This window comes from Pollachius pollachius (genome assembly GCF_949987615.1).
Source record: "Pollachius pollachius genome assembly, chromosome: 12".
Classification (NCBI taxonomy): domain Eukaryota; kingdom Metazoa; phylum Chordata; class Actinopteri; order Gadiformes; family Gadidae; genus Pollachius; species Pollachius pollachius.
In genome coordinates, this window is record NC_136945.1 from 8,623,101 (window position 1) to 8,650,282 (window position 27,182).

General features: G+C 45.7%; 1 protein-coding gene across 1 annotated transcript in view; it reads left to right on the forward strand.

The window, feature by feature from the left end:
• Positions 1-14,123: 14,123 nt before the first annotated feature.
• The window catches only part of kaznb (kazrin, periplakin interacting protein b), a 43,165-nt gene continuing 30,106 nt past the window's right edge, over positions 14,124-27,182 (forward strand). Inside the window, exon 1 of the mRNA XM_079748180.1 lies at positions 14,124-14,812. Within this exon, the coding sequence (XP_079604306.1) occupies positions 14,545-14,812 (268 nt within the window). The 5' untranslated portion in view covers positions 14,124-14,544. The remainder of the gene's footprint in view (positions 14,813-27,182) is intronic.

The window sequence follows — 27,182 nt, forward strand, 5'->3', positions numbered from 1 at the left end:
ACAGGCAGCAGTAGCCTACAGTCACACATAGACACAAAACCTAAGAAAAATAACAACTAAAACAGTCCGCAGGGGGGAAGGGGGATATCAATATTGCAATATTGCAACAATATTGCAAGATACAATGTTGCACCACGCCTGCTGCGCGGTGCAACATTGTATCTACTAGATACAATGTTGCGCCGCACAGCAGCCGGTACAAATGGGTTAAGATCAAGTCACTTGTGTGTTGATATGCCGGTCGGCGGGATGTTTGAATTTAACTTAAATTTAAACGGGACATATCATACCACCAGGTGTGAGTGTGATTAGCCATTACAAGCAGGTTTGAAAATGTGCAGCATTGTGACATCACAGGTTGGCGTGTCCATCTATCCGTCCCACATCTAGATGGACACGCCCACCTGTGATGTCACAATGCTGCACATTTTGAAAACGGCTTGTAATGGCTAATCACACTCACACCTGGTGGTATGATATGTCCCCTTTAATTAAAAAAAATTATATAACAAAATGAACGACCTGCCGTTGCTTGTCGAGGTGAGAAATTGTCTCTTCCCTTATTTTATCGCAATTTATATAGTCTATAGACAGAACATCTTACCTGGGAGAGTTTGTCGACGGCAAAGCCGTTAGGTTTAAAAACATAACGTCTTACCTGGTGAGTGTCGCTGCGGTGTGCGCGCGTGCGTGTGTGTTCTTTACTGCGGATGTGCTGATCGCGGAACCATTAAACGTTTTGTGTGTGTGTGTGTGGTTGTGTCTGTGTGTCTGTGTGTGTGCGCACGCGTGTGTGCTCTTCCATGTATGTGTCCCTTCCTTTGTGTTGACGTGCTCATGTGCGTTCTTGTGTGTGTTCTTACCTGCGCGTGTGCCTATGGCGGAGCCGATAAACGTCTTACCTGTGCGTGTGTGTGTGCGCTTCCGTGTATGTGTCGCTTTGTGTTGACATGCGGTGTGTGCGCGTGCTTGTGTGTGTGTGTGTGTGTTGTGGCAACCCGGCCCAGCTAATTAAGGACATGCAGAGCACCTGAGGAACAGGCGGAGAAGCAGGGCTTAAATAGCCTGCTTCTCCACTCATTCCGGGCTCTCCTGGCCATGGGGCTCCTGTACGGAGAGGCCGGTCCTCGTGGGTGACGGTATTCCACCCCCGGGGGATAGCACCATTGATTCCTCCCAGGTTTTTTCATTGTTGTATTGTTTTCCGTATGAGACTTTGTTTAATTTAGGATTGAACACTTGTTGTGTTTTTGCCAGCTATGTTGTGTACTGTTTGGGAGGAGGTGGTTCGCTCACCGTGCCGGGTTGCCACAGTGTGTGTGTGTAGTGTGTGCGCATCTGTATGCGTTTCCGTGTATGTTCGTACGCATGTGCGTGCTTGCGTGTGTGTTCTTACCTGCGCGTGTGCCGATGGCGGAGCCGTTAAACGTCTTACCTGTTTGTGTGTGTGTGTGTGTGTGTGTGTGTGTGTGCGCTTCCGTGTATGCGGCGCTGCCTTTGTGTTGACGTGCGCGTGCTTGTGTGTGTGTGTAGTGTGTCCGCATGTGTGTGCGTTTCCGAGTATGTTCGTGCGCATGTGTATGCTTGCGGTGTATATATGCATTTGCGCTTGGCACATGCGCACTTGAGTAACTTGAGTAACTGGTGCGACAGGCCTGCTATTATAGTAGTAAGATATGAATCATGGCAATAAGGTCTACTTAATTGATCGATGTGGAGGCTCTAGCCCTACAGGAAGTGATGTCAATAGTAAGTTACCTAGGGGTCTTGGACACCTAGGAGTTAGCTAGAGAACTGGGGTCCTTTTTTAGTCATTTTTCCAGAGGAAGCAAAGCCAACACAAACCTTGTATATACATCTCCATGTTAACATTGAGAGGAAATGTGTAGAGGTGCTGCAGAGACGGTTCAAGTTAAACTCTAGTATAGATCTACAACATGGCGGTGCTTTACTTGACTTTATTCATGTGTGTTTTGTATTGCTGGCTGCCTCATATATGGTCCTGGTAGAAATGTAGCATTTCAATGGTGCCTCAGTGGACCCTCCTGGTCATAATGTCAGCTCTTAAAGGAACGCTCTGTCAACACTTTCTGGTATGCCAGATATCCGATTATTGAATCCATTTTTTTCTTTCTCCTTTTAATGCAAGAGCTACGCTGCTCTCATTCTCTTCTCCTTGACTTTCTAGAACGTCCTTTGTGGTTTCTTTACTGAGCAGATGGTATTCTAATGAACCTTTTGATAAAATACTTGTTCTCCTCTGGCCTTTGACTCACATTTCCTGCAATGCGCAGCCGATAGCAAATGAGGAGTTTCATGGGACATTGCTAAATACCTATGGGGGCATTAGTTTCACCTCATACTCACAACTTTTTTAAAGTGGAATGTCAGACTTGAGCTGAATTATTATCCTGAGCAATATGGTTTCATAGATGCAGATGTAAAAGTGCAAAGAAGCAATAGTCATGGTAAGGTTAATTTTAATGTCGTTGCCTGCAGCTTTGAGCACATTTGAAAATAGGGTGAACAAACGCAATGTTTGCTCTAGATAAAAGTTGTATATTCAAGTTCAACATAAACAATACCTACTCAGACATCAAGGGCCCTATTTTAACAGTCTGAAACGCAAATGGAGCAGCAAACACAAGTAGCTTTGTGGGTGGTTCTATGGCGATGTTGCTATTTTACCAGTGGATAAATTACTCTTGCGCCCGACGCAAATCTAAAAAGGGTTGCCTTGAAGTAGCCTAATTAACCGTAGGTGTGGTTTGGGCGTAACGTGCAATAAACTAATGAGAGTGCCATCTCCCATCCCCTTCAAGAGCCATGAGCGCATTTGAATCTGACAAGTTGATGTTTTGACAGCACGTTTGCAGTCACCGATGAGACAGATGCATGACCACATGAATTTTAAACTTCAAATGGCTCAGTTTATGGCCAAATAATATGGCCTTATAACACATGGAATAGCGTTTTCTTCCACAACTTCAAGTTGAGAGTCCTCAAATAAATTTTGCCATAGAAAACTTAACACACATATGACATGCGGTAACTGTGGTTCTATTTAATGATATACGCAATACATTATAAACATTGTTTCTTATCAGTATTGTATGCATTATCGTTATCGACTTGTGTTCCTAATATGCATGTGTCCCCCCGTTAATATACATTGCCATGGACTGTATTATGCGTTACGTGTTTAGTTTGCGTGTGTTTAAACAGATGGACGCACACACGCGTGCCCGCATTGATTAATTATTTTACACATACACACACGTGCTCCCGCATTAATTCATTCTTTTTAACACTCACTCGCGGTAAAACAATGTTTTCTCACAATCAAATACTCAATCCTAAAAGTTATGGGCTTGTGTTAAGAAAATATGTGTTTGCTGAACGGTTTTTGCAGATGCATTGATTTAAAAGTACAACTTATTACCGCTGTATCAGCTGTTCTTTCCCAAATAATTTACCAAGAATGTGTAGCTAGGTAGATGAGAGAAGCAAAGTGTATGCGCGAGGTGCACAAGCAACATTATGCATGCGCCCTTAAAATAGCATCGGAACAACGCGCCACTGACTTTAAACCAGGTATTTCCTGGTTTGTGGCGGAATTGTTTTCTGAAACTGCAAAATAGCACCAGGGAACGTTTGCGCGAGAACACGCCTCCTCCTTTTGCTGAACCGCCCCTTGGGGCGCAAGATCATTCCCTAATTTAGCGACGCGTGCCTGTGGAGGGAAACGCTCTGCGCAAGTTGCAAACTAGCAACGACACATGGGTCGGTGTAGAAAGTCAATTGCGCTGGATGCAAGATAGGGCCCCAAGGATGTTTAGATGAAAAACAATGTAATATGATGTACATAAAACAGTATGTATGGTAAAAGTCATGCATCTTCTTGGATTCTTAAGCATTTGATTGAAGTGGTTCAGCACAGCATCTTAATTGTTTGGCACTGTCAGATTTCTTCCATTTTAGATGTTTGGATTTATAGGATGTTAATATGCTGAACAGCAAGAAGCATGGTTTAATTATTCCATTTTGTCATGTTGCCAAACTCTTGCCACGGCACATCGTAATGCATTTGGACAATATTCGATCAAACTAACGAGTCTTCCAAGAACTCATTTTTGAAGGAAATATTTTTATTTTATGAATTAATTGCAGTATTGTGCCTCTGGCTGTTTACAAAGGGGGAAAGTTGAAAGCGTAGTATATTGCTTAATTTACGTTTCCCGCGAGGCTTGACTCAAACGAGTTCACCTTAACCATTTCTTTGCTAGCATTACAACTTAATTCGGTGAAATTATTGTACTTTCTATCTCACAGAAAAACACACAACAAAATATATATTTCTTTACATATTCTGGCCATGGAAACACAACATTATCAATCTGTCTAGAGTTATTCTTTAACTTCAAAGCTCCCAAGAGAAAGTGTGAGGGAAATAATGCATGATATGAGAAAAATAATTTGACTGTGATGTCTTGGCTTCTGTTTGAACTCATCCAAACAAGACAAACAGCATAAGCCGAGGGGGGCTGTGTTAGACCGGGGTGTGTGAAACAGCAAGAGGGGTGAGTTACATTCACACGCGCGCTTGTCTCCTGGGAGAGGGGCCCTATAAGCTTTCAAAAGCCTCTAGTAATGAAAGGTGATCTTTAAGGTCTTGACGGATGGTAGGTTTGTTCCACCCAAAAGTGATTGTTATCCACGGTAAACAAACCGCCTTTGATTGTGTCTCTAAGCTTTAGGATGATCAGGAAATACTCAATCTGTCAACCTTAATGGATATCTCTTTCCTTTCCCGCTCTCTCCCTCTCTCTCGCTCCTCCTCTCACTCGCTTGAGTCGGCCATCTTTCTCTATCCCACTCTCTCTTGATCTGATCTGTTCTGTCCTCCCCCCATCCATTTTCTATGTCTCTGAATCCCACTTTTTCTGACGACCAACCAACACACCAGACAAAGATGGGTTCAATGCACTTTGTTCCTTAGGATGATTCGAGTCCTTCACATGTGACATGTATTTTGTTACAGCCATGTGCATCGAATATATCTGTAAATAAGTGCTTTTGTAAACTATATTCTGTATCTGCATAGTCATATACAGTATGATTAAAGAACAAAAAATCGAGGTAAGGTTGCTCCGGCGTTAAAGTTAAGAAACAAGGAGAATGATCATGTTATGATATTGTTTTCCTTGGTGCTCAGAGCTTACACCCCCTTGGATGAAAAAAATAAGTCAGACCCTAACAAGAGTTCCCCCACATCCCCACGGCTCTTGCTGCCTGCTGATTCATAAATAGTTCTCGGCTCCTACAGGACCTGTCTTATTAAACGGCATACGCTGACAATTACAGTAAGCTGGAGCAATTACAAATAAACCAACACGCTAAAGCAGCTCATCATCAGCACAGGGTGTTTCACCATGTTCGAGAGACGGCCTGGCTTCTTGCATCCCAACCGTGTGTAGGAACAGAAGTAAATCCTTGTTCCCGCTGCTGCTGCTACTCTCTAACATCTTTAAGAATATAATTTTTACGTATTTGTTTTACTTATCTATCATGTGTGTGTACATTTGAGATGTTGTTCCAAATCTCCAATGTATGAATTGAACATAGCTCCCCTACTTCTCTACACATGACCACTGTCTACTCCTCTTGTTAAAGTAACCCTGCTTTTGATTGGTTTTTATTGTGCAGGTTAAAGCACTTTGTGAACATTGTTTTTAAAGATGCTATACAAATACATTTTATTATTATTATTATTATTATTGTTATTATTATTACTATTGACAGATGCTATGCCACGCCTGGCTGCTCAGCCCAGTCATGAATCATCGTTATTTCCAATAAAGCAATTGCATGACTCAGCCATATTCCTCCAATTAAATAATCAAAAACCTGCTGCCGAGCTGGCACTTCTCCCCTCGTGCTGTCAATCACTTCTGATAGCTCATGCATTTTAATATTTGGACGTCCACAAGGCCACTGGAACGAAACTACGAGGCCATCAAATGCACATCTAATGAGAGACAACCGGGCATGGAAGAGGAAAGGCGGTCTGACTCTGTGTGGCTATGATATCCTCAGTGATTGACAGTGAACACACGTACAGTACAGGCCATTAAAAAGCTACTAGCGATCAGGTATCTTGCTCAGGGAGCACTACCTATAGGTAGACTGCATACATTGGGCCAACAAACTCATGCCCTATTTCAGAGTTGAACGCACTGTCAATGTGTGTTCAACACAGTGTGTCGATGTGTGTGAGTACACGCAGTCCGTCTTTGTATGTGGACATTCTAACTCAGCTGTTGAAGTATTACTTCTTACTTCTCAATATTTTGTGCGTCTCTCTCTCTCTGTCTGTCTCTCTCTCGCTCTCTCTCTCTCTCTCTCTCTCTCTCTCTCTCTCAGTGGTTGTATTTAATATTGATGTATTTACTTTATCCTTTATCAATTCATAACCGTGCTGAGTCGATTACAGAAGAATATGCAACAATGGAGCGTGTTACATATTTCTTTGATCCTGTCACTTTCCCATCAGTCTCTGTTCCGTTGCCTGCGGCTCAGTGTTGAATTATCCGTGAAACTCTGCTTTGGTCAAAAGCATACTTCTTTTGGGGTAGTAGGAATATACGATTTACCAAGAGGGGGTGAATGGAAAATGGAAAGGCACACAGGAGATGGCATATCAGAGCCAGAACACATTTTGATATGCTTGCGGCGAGGGCCTGATCACTGCTGCCTATGCCATGGTCATTTGGATGGAACAGCTCACTAGAATAGGCTCTGCAGAGGTGCTTGCCAGAGATACCGATTGGCAGGGGATCAACGCCTTATCAATATATGTACTGCATCAGCCCTCAATCGCATAGATACAGACTGACACACACACTCACACACCCGTACACACACACACAAACGCACACACACAGACACATATTCCATCCTCTGTCACACACGTTCAAATACGCACACACAAACACGCACACACAAACACGCACGCAGATGTACACATGCAGAGTGGATCGTTTTTCAAGTTGTCTCCATACAGGGATGTCAATCGTTTCTCCTCAATGCTCTCTCTGCAATATTCCTTCTCCTTCAGCGGCCTTGGTATGTTGATCGGGAGGAACGCTCGGCTATCATGTTAGTTCATGATGTTGGGTTCATTCCAGACACCAGAGACTGGGTGCGAATCACGTACCAGAAATTGGCAGCCCTCCACTGTCCCTGAGGCAGCTTTGAATGATGTTCTTTCACGTCCATTTAGAAAGTTTATTGAACATGACTACTGTGTCACAATGACCAGTAGAGATCCATGCATCTGCCGTCTGCCTGCTCCTCTTACACCCATAGGCACTATTAGCCAATCAATAGCCAAACTGGCCTCGTAAATCAGGAAGGGAAGAGATGTCAAGGTGATTTCCACCACATTGCTTCCTGAAAAACAACACATCATAGCTGAGAGAGAGAGAGAGAGTGAGAGAGAGAGAGAGAGAGAGAGAGAGAGAGAGAGAGAGAGAGAGAAATGTTGAAAGTTAAAAAATAAGGAGTAGCCTTACAATGAATGAATCTCTCAAAACACTAATGATTTGGCTCAGGAGGACGTCCTCCCCAGCATCACAATCATTTCAAGTATTTTCCCCATGGACTGTCGAGTTTATCCCCAGTCTCTTACTACGTTTAAAAGTGATTTAAGAGCTATTCTTTGAGTGTCATTTCTTAAAAATGACAAAGTCATCTGTCAGCTGTTAGTAAGTGAAATGCGCTGTGAGAATACCTGTTTGGGGTTGGCTGCGCCTGCCTCTGTTTGATACCATTCGATTTTAGACCACTCCTGGCACATTTATTTTACTAATCAGGGAATCTTTTCCGTGAATGGTTCTGGAATCCATCTTCCTTGTCGATAAGAGGTTTGTGAAATGCATGACTCCTCACCCGCGGAAAAACGAATGAATCTCGCTTCCTTCCTGTTCTGCTCCCTGTCTCTTCACAATTCCTGAATCTTAACTGCAGCCCCTTTAAGAACTATGGCTTGTCGAAAACCCATTGTCCAACTAAGCGCTACCTGTATTTCTGTGCAATCTTTCTACTAAACCCTCATCCCACCAGCCCTCCACCATCATCCCCACCCCACTCTTTAGTCATCCACTCAACTCAAACCACCGTCATCCCCACCGCTTCTACATCTTCCCCTTTCACCCACTCATCATCATCCCCATACACCGTCAGCCCCACCTATCCATTGTCTTGTCATCCCTAACCACTCAACCATCATCTCCCCAAACAAACCACAATCATACTCACTCTCTCCACCAGCATCCCCACCCAGTACGGCGTCATCCATACCCACTGTCATCCCCACCCACTCACCCACCCACCAAGCCATCACCACAGGAGGCACCCTTCTAATAACCCCACTGTATGTGTGCGCGTGCGAGTGAGTGAGTGACTGTGTGTGTGTGTGTGTGTGTGTGTGTGTGGTTGTGTGTGTGCGTGTGTGTGTTGGGAGTCAGCTTTTTTGGTGGTGACACCGAGGACCAGGTTACCTCTCAGATTAACATGATTGTCAAGCTGCCTGTAGCAAGCCTTGACGGAGGAGCTTTAGGTTTTTTTGGTTAGTGTATGACACATCTTGGCCACATTCCTATAGGATGTGTATAGGAAATAATGGGAGGTGATATGGGGTGTGTAATTGCACATTATCAACGGCAGGGGGCAGAAGGGAACTTGTGGGGGGAGGAAGAAGGGTAGAAAGAAGCAGAGGGTTGCCCCTGGCGTTGCAGCTTGTCTTTTCTCAGGACTCGACGGCCTCATCCCCACCACAAACCACAAACCCTCCCCACCCAGCCTCTCTTCGCATCTCACTCCACCTCTCCTACCTTTCTGCCTCCTCCTGCATGAGAGGCTGTCTCTCTCTCCCTCTCTCTCTCTCTCTCTCTCTCTCTCTCTCTCTCTCTCTCTCTCTCTCAGAGTCTATCAGATACAGTGCGGATGTGCAGGGTTTGTGGACGCAGAGGAGTCTGACAGGATGTAATAAGGTTCCTTCTCTCAGGTCTTATCTTGTGGCCCTACTCCCACACTCCCAGGGAAAAGCAGTTTATGGCTGTGGTGAAGTTCAAGTGGCAGCGAGATGGGGGGGGGGGGGGGGGGGGGGGGGGGGGGCTATAGAGATATTATAGAAACTGTAGTGCTCCCTGGTTTCAAACAAGCATCATATTACGGAGAGATGACAGACAGAGGGAAAATCTTTGCATGTACATATTTTTGCAAGTGCTTCATGTGGTTCACAAAACCAAAACATTTGGGATTTCAAACTTTTTTCTCTGTTTGGCAGTGAGCAAGAGTTGGAATCTTTCTTTATGCTGTGTAATGGTGGCCAGTCTTCACTGGTTAAGAGCAGAGAGGGAAATTTGAGTTAGACATAGAAAAAACGAGAAGCCAAAAATGCTAAATGAATAGGGCCGGACAAAAACTGCAAATAAAGAGGAGGAAGAGTTTCCGCTCCCGACATCCACATTTTCCTCCATCAATGCCTCTCTGTCTCATTGTGTTCTTCCTGAGGGCATGGGGCGTGGCGACACAGTCCATGTACTGTCGCACATTAACATCAGCGGCCATTATGTCCTGCAGCACCCTCTGTTATCTGTATTATAAGACATCCCCCATTTAAATATGTCAATCACTATCCAAATATTAATAGTAACAGTAGCCACAAACATTTCATACACAGTATTTTCCGTCCCATTATGCTCAGTTAAATCTATATATATATATATATATATATATATATATATATATATATATACATCTTGTATACTGCACCTTATTATTTAATGATTATATGGACAAACACCTCGATGGGTCTGGTGGCAGTGGCAGGGAGAAAACACTTGTTTTGTTTGCTTGATAAGAGCCCTCTCGATCACACTCAATTCTTTCTCTGGCTTCACTTCTTCTCTCTGAAAAACACGGCTGCTCTCGGAGTTACGAGCACATGACCAGGATTTGTATCTTACACACACAACAAGACGAAACACAGTTCTACCCACAGCAAAGTGAAAACTTGTTTCTGATGTTTGCATAACCAAACTCAGGGCTCAGAACACATTTCATTTTAATGCAAGTGAGTTAGAAAATTGTTGTTTTTATGTCTTTGTCAAACAATGATTTTCTCTCAACCTGTTTCAGTCGATTTCTGTTTCAGATTGTAATCTGTGGATGAATGTATGAATGTTTGTTATTTTTATGTTGTATCAAAGCACTCAATATTTTTGATACAGTTTCGAGGATGGACTGAATTTGTTTTTGAATAGATGATGTGCCAGCAAAGGCCAAGGCTGCCACAGGATCCATCCAGTTTTAAATCTTTGTTCTCCCTTGTTAAATGTTCAGTTTTAAACAGTGTCTTATGCACACATAGACAAATGGAAAAGTGATACTAGGGGAATTTGGCTTTCCCGTGGAGAATTCAAATCGGAGAGAGGGCTAACATTGCACTGTGGCTAAAAGAGGAATGTTGGAAAATACTGTCAACTGAAGGGCAGCTCTTTTAGCGAGATCAGCCTTTTAACTAAATCACTTCTCTGACAGTAAAGTCATGGCATGATTACGAAAGCAATATAACTTTATTGACAAGGTCATTCTGGAAAGGTCTGAGGTCTCACAACTATCTATCTTTCAAATAATTGGTTTATCCAACAGAGAACTTGGCGATAAACAAAAACCACTAGCAAAGTGTTATAAGACTATCAGCTAAGCCGATTGCTGTTGTAAATCATTGAGTCTTTCATCAACTCTGTGATCACACCCTTAATTAGCTTTTCCCTACCCACTTGCAAATACCACTTCGATGGTGGGTCGTTTTGTTTCAGACGGTTCAGCTTCAAACACCATCAATCCCATTCCTGGGCTTCTCCTTGCGGTGAGGCACCGCTCATCCCTGCCAGAACGTGATAGTGCTCATCCCTGGAGTGGTGGGAGCCCCCCTTCTGCGCAACATAGTCTTGATTTCCTCCCAACGCTACGACGCAGCTGTCTCCGCGCACAAGGAGGTCTGTTCCCTCTCACTCCTGATGGAGGCTTTCACTTGACCATCTGAAATAGGTTTGCGTCCTAATACACGTTAACAATAGAAATCCCCTGCAGACAATTGTGGCTGACGCGTCCCTCCGTATGTGTGCAAGACTCAAAGGACTGTCACCTCACATCCCCCCTCCCCTAATATTAGTTTTCTTATTTTTTTGTGCCAACTTCCTTGAAGCGGTCACAGCTTCTCCCCAGTACCCCAGCGAGGGGGCCGGTATAAATAGTAGACGTGGCCTTATATCAACTCCCTCATCGGTAGATAGCGAGTGCATTCTGGTGTGCGTGCGAACGACACGTCGATATTCAATTAACCCAGGCAGACGGCGCCACTGACCGTTTATCGATACCTCTTTCGAACCGCACGCTCTCAACCACACTTAATTACACTTCCTGTTTTTAAAAGTGTCAACAAGTAAACAAACAAACACACACTAACCGCACTCACCAAAAGTTGGTGAGAGGAAGCCACAACGGTTCGTCAACTCCTCACTGGGAGGAGCTCCTTCCTGGCTCCTCCCCCTCTTCATCGAGGTGGAGAGGGGGAGGAGCTCCTTCCTGGCTCCTCCCCCTCTTCATCGAGCTGGAGAGGCATTGGGAGCACCCTGCATGTTATGGGCGGAGCCCGTTGATGCATTCCCAAAGTATTTCTCCCTGTTATTGGTGTGTATCTGGGCCGCGACCCGGCTGTTGACCCTTAAATCATTCATTTCCTTGCATTCCACGCTGCAGCTCTTGAAAGCCTTGTCTCACAGAGCTCATCACCGCCATTGGCGGGGCCGCCCCTATGCAGCAAGCCGTGACTGTCATTCTTGTTTATGGGAAGCAGTTGTGTTGGAATAACAAGGAGCCTGCTTTCCCTTCATCCAAACATACGGCTCCAAGACGGTTGGCCCTCTGAGCCCCGTTAACCCTTGTGACTGGGCCTGTGTGTGTGTGTGTGTGTGTGTGTGTGTGTGTGTGTGTGTGTGTGTGTGTGTGTGTGTGTGTGTGTGTGTGTGTGTGTGTGTGTGTGTGTGTGTGTGTGGAAGGCCTTGTTATATTGACGTCCAGTGAGTCAGAGACAAGCAGACTATACAATCATCAGGGAATGTCCACTGTGGATTATCATGTGAAGATCACTTAAGATAATTCAATTACTTTGAGCAAGCGCTTGAAGATTTGTAATGCTAATTAACCTCTAAAACCTCCCACTTTTGCTTCACACACAAAACAGAACCTTTTTAATGTTTCAATTTTGTAATTATTATTCCCATGCCAATAATCCCTGTCTGAATTTAATCGAGAGGAGCAGGAGGGTAGGAAAAGCCTGACAGGAAACTTATCACTTTCCAACCAACTTTGTATTGCACTCATTGCTCTAAAGTGATTAGAAGAAAGCCAATTACCTTCATTGCGCTACACTTCTAAGACTCCAAAAGTACCACAGTACAGGCCATGATCAGCATCCCTAGCACAACCCAATGCAGTGGCAGAAGTTGAACCACTACAGTGGAAACTTTAATCCAACCACCACCACCCCATTGTTTGTTTGTGTGTGTGTGTGTGTGTCTCTCTCTCTCTCTCTCTCTCTCTCCCCCTCCCTCTCTCCCTGTTATCGTGTGAATACCAACAAATACTGAGCTATAATCAACGAAGCTGCTCGGATGACAGCGTCTGAACGATGCATCGCCCGTCTCCTGCACTTTGCTGCACGTTCCCTGAAAGGACATATCTCTGAGACCTGCCTTGAATTGAAATGTCAGTCCCAGGAGATTCGACAGCTCTGATGGCGTCTGCAAAAATATGACTAAATGCATCTGATTTGATCAAAACAAACATTAATATATACAAATATCTCAGACCTGGAAGTCCTAATGCTCTCCTCAGATAACAACCCCCTGCAAAGTGGTGGGTGCAGCTGGTTATGTGCACAGCTTTCAGAATAATTGAGAGTGAATTATTATGGGATGCTTTTTTAATGTCAAAGAAGATGGTGAGGGATTGTCACTGGTGTTTCAAGCATGTACTCAATTCTAATTCACCATGGCGGCCCTTTTTTGTTTGTTCCCCCTATTGGAACAGTGTGTTTGTTTTCAGCTAAGTTTCAGCTCTCAGAGTAGAAATGCTTCCCTCTGGGCCGGGCCACAGGCTCCACCCCCACCCTATAGTCCGATGTGGGGGTGAGCTTCCCAGAGACAAAGGGACGAATATATTATGGCATGAAAAAGCGGGGTGGGTTTGGTGGGGGCTCGGTAGTTAAAAAGACAGCGGGTGTGTGAGAGAGGGTAGGAGTGGGAGTCTCCGCGGGGGGAGAGAGAAAAGATGCAGAGCATTTGGCCCAACGCTCGCCTGACCGTCCCACTTCTGCCTTCTCATTTCACCTTTTCTTTTTGAGATCGGAAACAAAAAAAAGTTGAGGTAGAAGAAAAAAGTCTAGAGAAAGAAGTTTTAGGACCCCCCCCCCCCCCCCCCCCCAACCCCCGATCCCTGCATCCCGCCTCCCCGCCCATATAAAGGATTGCTCGCTCAATAGGGGTGTGTGTGGGGAAACACACAATGTGTGGAGAGTTCCAGAAGAGCAACTCGCTCAACTCCCACCCCTGCCTCTCCTCTGTCCTCTCATTTGCCCCCTCCCCCTGGTCCTCCCGCACATGGTACAGTCCATTTTAAAGGGTGCATGTCATCTCCTGTGTGTGTGTGTGTGTGTGTTTGAGAGAGCGAGAGAGAGAGAGAGAGAGAGAGAGAGAGAGAGAGAGAGAGCGAGCGAGCGAGCGCAGGGTCCTCTCTGAGACCAGCTGCTCACAGTGCATTCTTCTCGACGGGAGCACAGCACACTTTGCACTCTCTCTCTGCTTGCTGGGCGGCATCTCTCTCTCTTCTCCCCCCACCCCTCTCCCTCCCTCCCTCCCTCTCTCTCTCTCTCTCTCTCTCCTCTCTCTCTCTCTCTCTCTCTCTCTCTCTCTCTCTCTCTCTCTCTCTCTCTATGTTGCTCTCCCTCTCTCTTGCCTTCACTGTCTTTCACTCTCCTACGAACTCACTCACTCTGCTTTTCCCGCGCTGACATTTTCTCTGCTTCGCCGCTCACCCACATCACACACACACACACACACACAAACTCACACAAACCACACACACACACACACACACACAGTGCTCTGAGACGCGTTGTGAGCCGCTACAAAAGACGTCATTCTCCGGTGGCGGTTAACAGGTAGTAACCTCTTGGTTGTGGGGAGCTCGGCCAACCAGGAAGGGGCAGAAGAACCGGCAGCTCCCAACCCGGACACGAGGGAGCCGGGACAAGGAGGAGGATCAGTAGGAGGACGAGGAAGAGGAGGAGAGGACAGGAGAGGAGAGGAGGCAAAGGGATCTCAATCATCACCTCCTCACCTCCCCCCCCCCTCCACCCTGACGTGACACCATGCCACTCTGTGTGGATTCCATCCTCAGGGGAAGATCCTCCAAATGATGGAGGACAACAAGCAGCTAGCCCAGCGTATCGACGGGGCCATCCGCTCGGCCGGCCAGGAGGTGACCAACCTGCGCTCCGAGCTGTCGGCCACCAGCCGCCGGCTGGCCGAGATGGGGGCCAACAGCCCGTCGGCGCTGGAGAACAACCACCACCACCACCACCACCACCACCTCCACCAGCACCACCAGCAGCAGCTCCAGCAGCAGCAGCAGCACCTGCAGCAGCAGCAGAACCACCACGATGACAGCCTGCACTACCAGAGTGAGTGAAGTGTCCACAGCATGCCTCTTATGTGTTTTGTGTGTTTGTGTGGAGGCGAGGTGTTTGGATGTGTGTGTGTGTGTGTGTGTGTGTGTGTGTGTGTGTGTGCGGTAAATGGTGGCAGCGGGGGGAAAGTGTTTTAAAGGATATGGGTGTGCGTTTTGGGTGTTCGAACACACACACACACACACACACACACACGTGGTGTGTATGTGAGCGAGCATATGCATGAGTGAAAACAGGAACATGTGTGACTGCCTGGTTGATAATCAAGTGTGGGAAGTATTCAGGGAATGCGTGGCGGGGGGACTAATCTCATTCCACAGCTCTCCTTCCCTCCCAACATGACAGAGGAATGGGAGAGGGAAGCGAGAGAGAGAGAGAGAGAGAGAGAGAGAGAGAGGAAGAGATGAAAGTAGTTGGAAAATTATCCATCTACTAACTATGGACAACACTCACTCATGCGTGTGTGTGTGTGGTGTGGGTGTGAAAATGTGTGTGTGTTGTTGTGTTGTGTCTGTGTAGGTGCGTTGTGTTTGTGAGTATGCGTGTGTTTTTGTGTGTGTGCGTGTGTGTGTGTGTGTGTGTGTGTGTGTGTGTAGATATGTGTTTGTGTCTGTGTGTAGGTGTGTGTTTGTGAGTGGACCACAGAAATACAAGCATCACAGCCTATTGTGACAGTTTTCAGGTGCTCTGTAAGAACTACATTTGGAACTTGACAGCCAAACTTGAATCTCCCCGACACTGTGTATGTACAATGTAGTTGTCAATCCCATTGTTTGTCTATCACTGGCAGTGTGTGAACAGTGAATACCAATAATTATTTCAGCGAGCTCCTCCTTCTGGGGTGGGTTCAGTCGCTATTGCTGTGGGCCCGTAGCTCCGATAACCTGACTCGCCAGATGAATTTCGTTCCACCTAGCTCCACTCATCCATCTGGGATCGCTCCCATTGAGCGGGATTTGTGGACCAGATTGAATGGTAGAGCCAATCAGGAACGCCGGGCGGATTTTTATAGATGCGACGTAGCGGAGAAGCGACTGTTTTGATTCAGACATCAATGGCGGCTCGCTTAGAGGAAGCAAGCGTCAACATTGATGCTGCTATTTCATCCGTGTTGTCCAATCTAGCGAATATTCTTTCTGCAAAAAAAATCAGAGAACGCTCTCATCAGCGTCACGGGTTGGTTTCGATGTGAGTGGTTAAAGTAGCACGTCAATAAAGATGACAGACAAGTGGTTCATCCAATCATATGCAAGTATTTTTGATAAGGCCCAGCCTTCTAAAACACCTCTCCAATGGATTGATCCCAAATGGATGAGTGGAGCTAGGTGGAACGAAATTCATCTGGCGAGGGTCAGGTTATAGCTCCGATGCCTCGGTACTGGTTAGGAGTCTATGTCTGGGTTTTTAACGATTGGATCCTACATGCTAGCAACTCTAATTAGAGTCGGGGCTGCCAGAGCACGACCACTTGGCTAGGAAAAGCCAATGGCTTTCGAATATTTGCCTCCCAGTTCTGGAGGCGTAACCCATGGGAAACATGGTTGCATTGGACTATTTGTTGGGCACTGAAAGTGCTTCTCATGCTCATTATATCATTTTGTAGTTAAATAGTAAATGAAAAATGTTGAATGATTCATAGCACCAGTGCATTCCACATATAGTTACTCATAGATACTCATTATGATTTATTTTGCACTGCCTACGACCGAAGTGGGCTCTGAAACCAGCTCAGATCATCAAACGCAGATAGCTCAGATCCCACTCGAGTGCTCAGAGAGGGGAGGGAGTCCTCCACCTAGGTCAGTTTGCGTTCTCTCCGTCCCAAGCCAGCTTTGGGACCTGGGGGGCGCGGGGGCTTCTTGAGTGTCTGGGTCTCAGCGTCGATGGCCTCCTGCATTAGGCAGATGGAGCTGGACAGCAGCAGGTGATTTGTCTCTCAGGGCTTAGTATTTGTCCATGGGGGCGAGCGAGTGGCTCTCTTCTCCTCTGCCCATGTGAACCCATGGAGGGACTCCACTCAGACATCATGAGGAAAACACTAGATACGGAACACGGCTTTCGGGTGTTTCGCTTCATGTTTTTTGTTCTACTCTCGACGTTTGTTTTTCTCAAAGGGTTTGAACGTGGTGTGGATCTTTCTCTCGTTTCCTCTCCTGATTCCTGATTTGCCGGTTTACATGAACATGGCCTCATTGGCAAGCAGAGCTGACATTCCCACATTCCACAGTGTTGATGTCATGCTTCCTGTCCCCTGCCCCCACCCCCCCCCCCCCCACCCCCCCCCCCCACCCCACCCCATCCAAACCCACCCTGATGACCGGCAAAGCTGTCAGGTGACCGTAGGGTACGAGAAGGTCTTATTAGACAAACCAGAACCACACGTTGCCCCCCCCCCCCCCCCCCCCCATTAACTACAGCGGCACCAAGAACTGCTGCACACACACACTTGTCGACAAAAGCCTGTAACGCTGATGTTGTCAAGAATCATGATTGTAAGATGAAGTAGAATGGGGGGGGGGCACACACTGAGCATGTCCACACAAAACACAAACCATTGTTTCCAATGAAAGTGCACACACGTGGACACACATACATAAACACGCACACACACAAAAACACATACTAAAACAACCCACACCACCCACAGCTCCCAGATGTAACTTCAGGGCTGCAAGGACCCCCTGGGTTATGCTTCCTATGTGCTGTCCGTCTGTGCCACTGCACTCTGCCTCTCACCCGGGTCCCAGACACTCCAGGTGGATCCCTCTGGTTAGATATGACATGTTGGTGTTGGTTCTAGTCTCGTTTGTGTCAGACAGTCATCTGGTTCCGATGTCCACCACATTGAAGAGATTAGGTGTTACGTGTCAAACACACACACACACACACACACACACACGCACACACACACACACGCACACACACACACACACACACACACACACACACACACACACACACATCGTTATGAGTTAGTCCCTTGGTTGTCTGCTCAAGGCTGTTGCGCCGACAAGGTCTGTTAGTATGCACGCACCATTACACCGTAAAAACATTATACTGCAACTAAACGCCACATTTTTTACCGTCTTTGACTTCCCAGTGGATGCTGGGTAACATTAATGACAGCTGTCCAAGGCGGCGATAAAATCCATACCTTCTAATCGTCCTTGGAGTTTGACCTTTGAACCATAAACAATTGCGAATGCAGACGTTGAAGGCCTCCTGATGATCCAAGCAAATTACACTTTAAAACGAGTGCGTTTGTTTTGTGCTGAGCATTTGTTTCGTCTTTTGTCTTGGCTTACTGTCAGCCTCGCCGCGGTACAGTGTGAGTTATAACTTGCTTTTGTGCCAATTATTTAATACTTAATAGCTTATCTTCACAGCCAGAATACAACCAATGTCAAGGCCCAGGGATGACCTGCTTCCTTTTAGTCAAGCCATTGACACTAATGTATTCATTGCTAGGGTGACGGTACCCCATCATATTGACTTCTCCTCCTAACCCCTAGCTTTCAGGTCCACGCACTTCCAAAGAGATGGAGTCTGTCACTTTCACCATGTTGTACATTTGAGTTGACGCAAGACTTGGAAATCACTGCATTTCATACGGCTATTCGTCAGGAAAAGAGGCAGCTGCAGTGTTATGGCCATCCTGCCTGCAAAATCAATGCTCGATAATCCTGTTAAATTATTTATACTTGTCGACTATCAGTGCCTTGCAGTCGGGAGGAGGGGGACGGGAGGGAGGGAGGAGAGAGAGAGAGAGAGAGAGAGAGAGAGAGAGAGAGAGAGAGAGAGAGAGATTTTACAGACTATCGGTGGTCGGCCATCATGGTTGGCCAAACGGTCTTTCTTAAGTCATCCATTTATATAATGGCTTTGTTGAATGCAAGAGAGGGGAAGCACTCTGTAATAAGAAAACAGAGAAATATGGGCTGAAAACGAGACAATATATGCTTTAGGCTACTTTATTTTTGTGTTTTTGTTCCACTTTCTCAACAAAGGAATTACTGATTGAGACTAGTTGTTTCCAGTGAGACCGGGTAGGATATCATATTTCCTCGTGCACAGCTAAATCGGTGCATCTCTATGTTGGACTCATTTCCGGATCCACAATAAAAACCACCAGAATTGACACAGGTTTATTTCCATGCTCACAGGCATTGTCTGTCTAATGAGTGACAGATAGAGGCTGAGTGGCAGTGTTGTAACGTTGTCACTTGGGCTGCTTTCCTGTACCTTAGAGACATCCAGAGAGGTGGTAGTGCACATTTTCAGCTGTGTGTTTACTTCCACCAAGGCAGCAATGTAGCGATTTATTTTTTCTCATGTAGAACCGTCCTCTATAGTCTTCAAGCATCCGGGATAAGCATTGATTTGCCGCTGGCTAGACAACAGTACGTATGAGCAGGGGGGGAAGCAATGACGAATGGATGAACAATACTTATTTTTGGCGTTTTTAGTTTTACTGCAAGAAGAAAAAGGAAGGAATGGAGGAAGCAAGAAATTATCATCCGAAGACAAATGAGCGAAACGTCGGAGCGCGGCACTGTGGACCCCAACACTGCAGCGGTACGTCATTCAAAGCAGGATGTGATGAAGGAAGGGCCCCATGTCTCCCCATCTGGCCTGAGTTTGCCAGAGGCCCCAGCTCTCTCATTACCTCATGGTGCTCAAGAGCAGGCCCTAGCAGAGGCTGGGAACGCAGCGTCCAAATACAGGGGCCCACCCCTCTCTCTCGCTCTTCTCTCTCTCTCTCTCTCTCTCGCACTCTCTCTCGCATTCTCTTGCTCTCTCGTTCTCTCACTCTCTGTCTCTCTGTCCCTCTCTCTCTCTCTGTCTGATTCCCCAGAGACCACCGCCTTCCTGTTAACCCTTCGTATGCGGGGAGAGAAATATGCCTTGTGCCTGCTGAACCTTCCTCCACATCCCAAACGTCACCATCACAAACACATGTACCCCCTTCCTCTGCTCCCCCCCCCCATCGCCCTTACACACATTCCCTGCCTGGCCTCCCACGGCCACTCCCTGTCTGTGGTCAATGCAGCGTAAGAGGAAATGTGTAACAAACAAAAGCCAGGACAAGCTATACCCCCCTAACCCCTCCACCCCTCCACCACCATTATCATTGCATCTAACTCTTCCACCCAATTCCCAACCAATTCTCTCTCTCTCTCTCTCTCTCTCTCTCTCTCTCTCTCTCTCTCTCTCTCTCTCTGTCTCTTACCCTCTCTCATTCTCTCTCTCTCTCACACTTTCTTTCTCTCTCTCTCTGTCTCTTACCCTCTCTCATTCTCTCTCTCTCTTTCTCTCTCTCTCTCTTTCAATTTCGCTCTCTCTTACCCTCTCTCATTCTCTCTCTCTCTCTCTCTCTCTCTCTCTCTCACTCTCTCTCTCTCTCTCTATCTCTCTGTCTCTCTGCCTCTCTCTCCCTGTGGTCTGATACCGGCGGTAAAAAATCAGACTACTAGACTTGTGGTTGGCGTTACTCATGCTACGATAATCCCTGCAAAATGAGTTTGCTTTAGTTGAACGGTGAGGAGGACTACAGTAGGACTACAGTCACTGTATTATGGCAAACGTAGCGCTGTGGGTGAAACAGTGCTACTGGTTCGAATGGGAGAAGAGACAGTTTCTATTCCTAATGTATATTCCGTTCACTCATGTACCTTTTCTACCATGTAACCATCGACTTAGATTAGCGTCATCGAACATGTCTGACGGACGATGTCAGTGTAAACTAGCCTCATATGTTTCCACGTTTGCAGCTACGCAGGAAGCAATTGCTGATGGGGCGTTCTGGTTCTCCATTACAGCGCTGGCAGGCGGTATGGATGGATGGTGTCTGACCCTGCTGTGTATCAGGTCCCTGGACAAGCAGGGGGAAAGTGTTGTCCTAAAAGACAGCTGGTGTGTGGTGGCGCAGTGGTGAACCAGATGGCCCTGTATCCACACTGCTGGCCATGGAACCGTCCACCTGAGCCACGACAGGCCAGACAGACACAAACTCTGGCACGCAGTGGCAGGGGGTGGAGATAGCGACCCGGTGGCAAACAGACAACACTTAGGCTAGAAATTTCCATTTTAATTAAACACTTCCCCGAGGGGGTTAGTTAAGTTGATTTTAAGGAGCGTGTAGGAGTGCTTTTTTTTGTGAAATGTACCATTAATGGGCTCTCCATTGTAACCCCCGCTCTGTATGATGGTAATCAGCCCAGCTAGAATGTCTTGTTACAATAATAACATTCTTCAAAGCTGAAGACTGCCATTAACAGAGCGTTTCACATGAAAGATTTTGGTTTGCATTGCAGTCTTCTATATTTTTTTAATAAACTGTGATTGGTTTGGAGCTTCCTGCGTTGAGGCTATCGCTTTTTTTGAAAGATACGACTCAGTTCCCCTGGATGTGCACAATGCTCATTTCCCTGGTCTGTTTAACACAGACGACCTACAGACGACATTATTATGGGCGCCCTTATCTTAATATTGCAAACACCCTTTTTCTTTTATCATGAATGGAAATGGAATTAAATAGAAGTGCAGGAGATAAGATAGAAAGAGAATGTCCTATGTTTCATGGGGGTGCCTGGTGTTTATCACCCTTATATTTCACAGCGTGGACTCTTTTATGGATCGGGTTGAAATATCACTTCCTTTTTTTACGACATAGTGAACCCAGTCTTCATCAGCTAGTGCATCTGGCCTGGCTCATGGTCAAAGCCCACTGCAGCATAACCCTAGCATCTAGCTAACTAGCAGACAAGCTATACTTTAGAATCAATGGGAGGAATCAGAGCTAAGAGCAGGGGAAGGGTCCAGGGCTGCAGGCCTGAGACTCTCGGTACATAACAGGCATCTACCTAACCAGAGGCTGCGTAGTTACCCCCTAGCCAACTAGCAGACCAGCTCTGCTTTTGATTCAATGCAAGGATTCTGAGATCAGCCCAGGGGGAGGGCCTGTGGCTGCAGGCCGTGGCCTCCGATATTAATACTAGCAGTGTTAACCCTGGCCTGACCTAGCACTTACATGACATATAAACCCACTGTGAGTGAAGTCGGAGGGGGTTAGGAAGACCCTGGGGGGATGAGTTCTTCTAACTACGCCCACCAGGACCATGTCCAGACACAGTTGGACCAAGAGGACTCTTTGTATTTCGTTCTCAGAGATAAGAAATGTTTTCCCGACAGCTTGTTTGACACACTTTTCCCTTTAGCGGCTGCTAGCGAAAGGCTTGTGTCTGGCGTATTGTAGCTGTAGCCAAAACACTCTACCGGAGACCCCGATAATGACCTGGATAAGAGTCCTGCTAACATCTCACTAAAGCATGAGTGCTGCCAATATAAGGCCCTCTCTTTTTCCTAAAACCGCCAAATATCAACGATAACCAACTATTAATGGATTGTTTTGAAGTTTTGACGAGCAGCAGTTGAGCAGAGGGACAGCCACTGAGTTAGAGAGAGAGAGAGAGAGAGAGAGAGAGATGGTACGCTGAGTCCTTGCAACAACAGTGTCCTGCTCCCCCTATTAAAATGCCTCATTGCTTCAGCAGCCAAGGCTTTTATGATGCTGCTGTTACTTGTTTGTTGCCGAGCACAAGCGACGGGAGCAGACGTAGAGGAAAATGAGTTTTGAGGAAGCGCAGAGCCCCCTTAGCCTGTGACCAGGAGACGCAATGCTTCACATTCCAACATAGAGACAATAAGCAGAGGTTTTCACCGCCACCGCTCAGTGTCACCGGCATCGGGGCGATGGTCTTCAAGGGAAGTGCCTGAACAGCAAGAGCACAGCGCACCGTCCCTCTGCTGGAGAAGCACGTCAACGCCGAAAATCGCCAGCAAAAATGGCTGCACACGTTCACCACTAACACATCATCACACTAATTATTATTGCGAGCACTTTTACTGCTTGTGAAAGCAATTATATGGCCTGCGAGCAGAAATTAATTTTGGGCATAAGTGGGTGGAGCCACCCATAGCCATTTTAAAGTAGCTCAGTATTTCTTACCTGATCAGCGTTTATATTGTGTATATTTCCTTGTCTGTTGATAGGCTATGTGCTCAAGTACTGCTAATCCTCAAGGCCCAGGCTATGGTTCACTGCTCCTGGTGATCCTGCTTTTGTTCATAAAACACAAAGAAATATGTTTTGTTAAAAACTGCATACTACCTTGAGGTGTAACAGGTAAGGGATAATGTAAAGAGAGTCATTGTCCCGAATTAAACCCTGTCGGGGATGGTGATGAAATTGGCCGTTGAATGGTTTGAACTGTGTCCATAGCAATGTGAACTCGGTAGTTTCTTAAGTTGAACCTTCTCAGCGTTATAATTCATGTATAACTGAAGATTGTCATCGACGGTCAAGTGAGACAAGTTGAATGAGTCTTCTTTGTGATCATAGCCCTCAACATTTCTTTCCTTATCCATGTCTTATTTATATGTTACTGGTCATCAAGTACGTTTTATTGTTGGAATTTTGAACAGCAAATAAAATACCAGGAAATAACTTTGAGCCCGAAAGCAAGGGCAGCAATTGTGCGCACGGGGCGTCAGTTGCGTTCTGCTTCACATTTTGTGTGCGTGTCGTGCTATAATATTGTTCTTGCAAGCAGATGAAAATACTGCACGCATGTGAAGTGAAGGGCTCACTTAAGAATCTGAGTGCACGGGTGTGTTAGTTGTGCGCCCGCACAAAGTCATCGTTGCTCGTGATTTTTGGCAGTGCCATTTGAAACACACATATAGAAGAAACTGAATTTAAACTACAATATATGTTATGTGGCTAGACCTTGACCTGAATAGTTAACAAACTCTATATGGTGAACCCTATTCTGCTGTTGTAGAGTTCACTCAGAAGAGCATCCAGTGAATAAACTACGCTTTTAAGACGTTATACTAGAACCTCAACTAACATACGTTGCTGCATAACTTTTAAACCCTGTGTTGGCCTTATAGTTACAACATAAGGTTTAAATTACTATTTGGTTGAATCGGTCATATTCTTCTTAATTGTGACATTGTTTTTGTCATCACATAGAGCTGTCAAAATGCCCAATTTCCCTATCTCAGGTTTGTTAGAGTTCTAAGACTTCCGTCTTAACGGCAACAGATGGCTCAGAACAGAGGCAAATTAAACTATGTTTGGTGACACACTGCCCAATGCTTGGAGGCACTTACCAATTAAACTTAAAGGAAAGTGGTTGTTTTTTGATTCCTTATTAGAGGAAAATAACAAATAAGGCTCTGCTCCAAAACAATGTTTGACATGCAGTACAGTATATCTGTGAATTCCATACAAATTAAATTGAATTCATCCCCATGTTGTTTGTGTTGACACATCATTATCAAGTACCCTTGGCTACTTGGAAACTAACACCAGGCAGTGGAGCATTTCATTAAATCCTTTTGGTTTGCAGCCCGAAGGTAGTTCTGAAGAAATGTTTATTTCTTTCTGACTGAAGTAAATCCTACCCAAATATTTATCAGGTGGCAAATTTCACACATTCATCTTTCTTTCCTCCTGGCACCAAAGCTTCATATGGCTGCCTATAAATTAATTGGTGTGTTTTGCACTATTTTCTTCCCCAGTCAATGTGAGTGATACTTTTATCCGTCATCTGTCTGCCGGTATCTATTTGCTTAATTACCTTGTTTAACCTCAGACCAGAGGGGACTCAATACATTCTTGCACTTGGACTTTGGGAGAAAAAATGATAGAGGATTTAATAGAAAGCTGTGTTGATATACAAATATACTTTTTCCCACCATCCTATCCTAAATCAGGCCAATCTGGGGTGATTTTCTAAGTTAGAAGGAAGAACGGTTGTTTTCTAATTACATCTCTCAAACGCCCACCATGTCTTCCTAATAGCAGACCCAGAGCACAGTTTATTGCCATCATTGCTCCCACTGGTTTGTTTGTTGATGTCTGAATCCTGTTGGCTTACGACGATGTAATCAGTGAGTCCCCTCAAAACTCTATCTTGTGCATGGAAGCCGCCACTGTTTCAATCATTTCAATGATTTAAATTGCCTTCATCTATTCCCAACTACAACCGACATTCATGTTTTACTAAAACTAATAATGTATTATATTGTTTGGCATGTTGGCCACTGTTTTTTTTATTATTTGCCAGTTTGACATTTTCTGTCTAAGCCGTACTGGCTATTTCATATCGCGGATGACAGCTGCATACACTGGACACAAGTGCTTGAATCTTCCAAACTGGCAACTCAACAATACATTCCATTCAGCAATGGCTACCATTACTCGTAGATGGATGGTTTGGGAAGCGGGGGGAGGTTTCAAACTAACGGGTTTCCCACAAATTCCCCTAATAATTAACTTCTGCCCGAGACTCCGCTCCTCTTGCCTCCAGGAATGTGCCCGCACACCCCGAGAACGCTCTGGTCCATCCCCTACCAAGACGCAGTTTTAGAGACGCCAATGGACATTCTTTTGTTTTGAATGGAAATATCATAAAAACGTTCAGATCTGCTCTGCATTGGAGGGAGGGAATCCCCTCCATGCCTTATTAATGTCTCTTCTTGAGCGTACTTTATGAGTGCCTATTCAGAGGAAAGCACTGTCGGGGATATTGTCACATCTGAAGCTTTGTTGCAGTATCTGCCTCAGTTTACTGCTTGTGACATACACACAAACGGAGGGCCAGGCCCAATATGAGCAGGGTGTGTTATTTAACCAGCCCACTTCTCCCCCGGGGCCTGCCCTGGCAAAGAAGAGACGAGGCTGAGACGCCCGACCACAAATACACTTGGAGAGGAGAGAGGAAGAGTGAGGACTGGTGGAGCAGAAGGATTGGAAGGGAGGGAGGGGAAGAAAAGGTTTCAGCTCAACCTACATAAATGGACCCTGTGTGCTGTGCCGCTGGAGGGAATCGATTTTGAGGTGGGTCCATAAAGCGCTTTGCCTTGGCGCTGTCCTAACAGTAGCATCATTATGGTGTTATTAGAGCAGGAGGTGGGGTGAGTGCACAAGGGCGTGGGGGGGGGGGGGGGGATGGTACTACTAGACCCTGAGATTAATATTAAGCTGCATTAAACATACCTGCTGTTCTGCAGAGGGAGAGCGGAGAAGAGATTAATTGAAAGAAAGGCGTTGGGGTCGCATCCGTTCTTCCAATCTGAAGTTATATTCAACTCTTCCCTCTGAAAGAGTGCCCTCTGTTATTCTAAAGAATCGGGATGGTGTCGCTGTACTGTGGATGTTGTACTGTGTTATTGGTTCTATGGATAAAGTTTAGCACCGTACAGAAAACGCATAGTTCTCTAGCTCACTGCCTAACACAATATGATCCGCATTGTGATGATGTCGCTCTTCAAGGAGAAATGTCACTGCTGGGGCTGAATGTGAGAGTACCACAATTTAAAATGTACCTTGTATATATTTGGGAAATGGCACTCAATACTATGCTACGTTCATGACGGCCGTCTTGATTGTTCATCCCTGTCCTCACGTCAGGGTTTTCGAGGCAGCGCTATTCAACTTAGCGAGTCTGCAATCTGAATACCGGAGTAATGTTTGGATTAAATCACACTGTATAAACTGGTCACGCCCGTAAAAAAGGTGTGGAAGCCTTGGTTTTCACTGCTTAGCAAATACAGCCGTTTCATTTCAGTAAATCAATGCTAACCTCCTTGTGGTTGTGATTTGTGACCTTTTCAAGAAGCCAATGTAAGCCCGATGAGGATTTAAATAGTTCTGTGACCTACACACACGGAGCAACCTTTATGAATAAATGAAGGGCTGATGAGGGCAGCTAGTGTGAGGTGTTAATTATCAGGCCACGCATTTAGTTCATAGGCATCCAATTATAGCCAGATGTATATGTACTCATTTCATACCTTATAGCTTTTTTTCTTCTTATTGTGCATGGTGGAGGCAGTGTGTCACTTATTTCTTGTTCTGTCAAGACGCCGTACCTTCATTCCTCTTTAGGGATTAATAGGGATTGAAGTGTTATCTCATATACTCGTATCTAAAGACCAAAGCATAAGCAGTGTATATTGTGGTTCATCTTTGATGGGGCAGTCCTTAGACCAGGGGCGTAGGAATGAGTTTAACATTGGGGGGGGACATGTCCCCTCCGCCCCCCCCGGTTCCTACGCCCTTGCCTTAGACGTAGGGCGAGGACTCCATGATGTTGTTGTTTTTATATACTGTAAACATTTTGCTGGTCAACTATTCAAACATCTTTATCCAATGATGCATATATTCCTCCATCATTCAGAGTGGCTTTGGGAAAGTAAAGAGTGTAAACGTGTGTGCTTGTTTGCATGTGCGTGTGTGTGTGTGTTTTGATGGCTTTTGTTTAGCTTGCAGAGACCTAAATGCTTAGGTGTC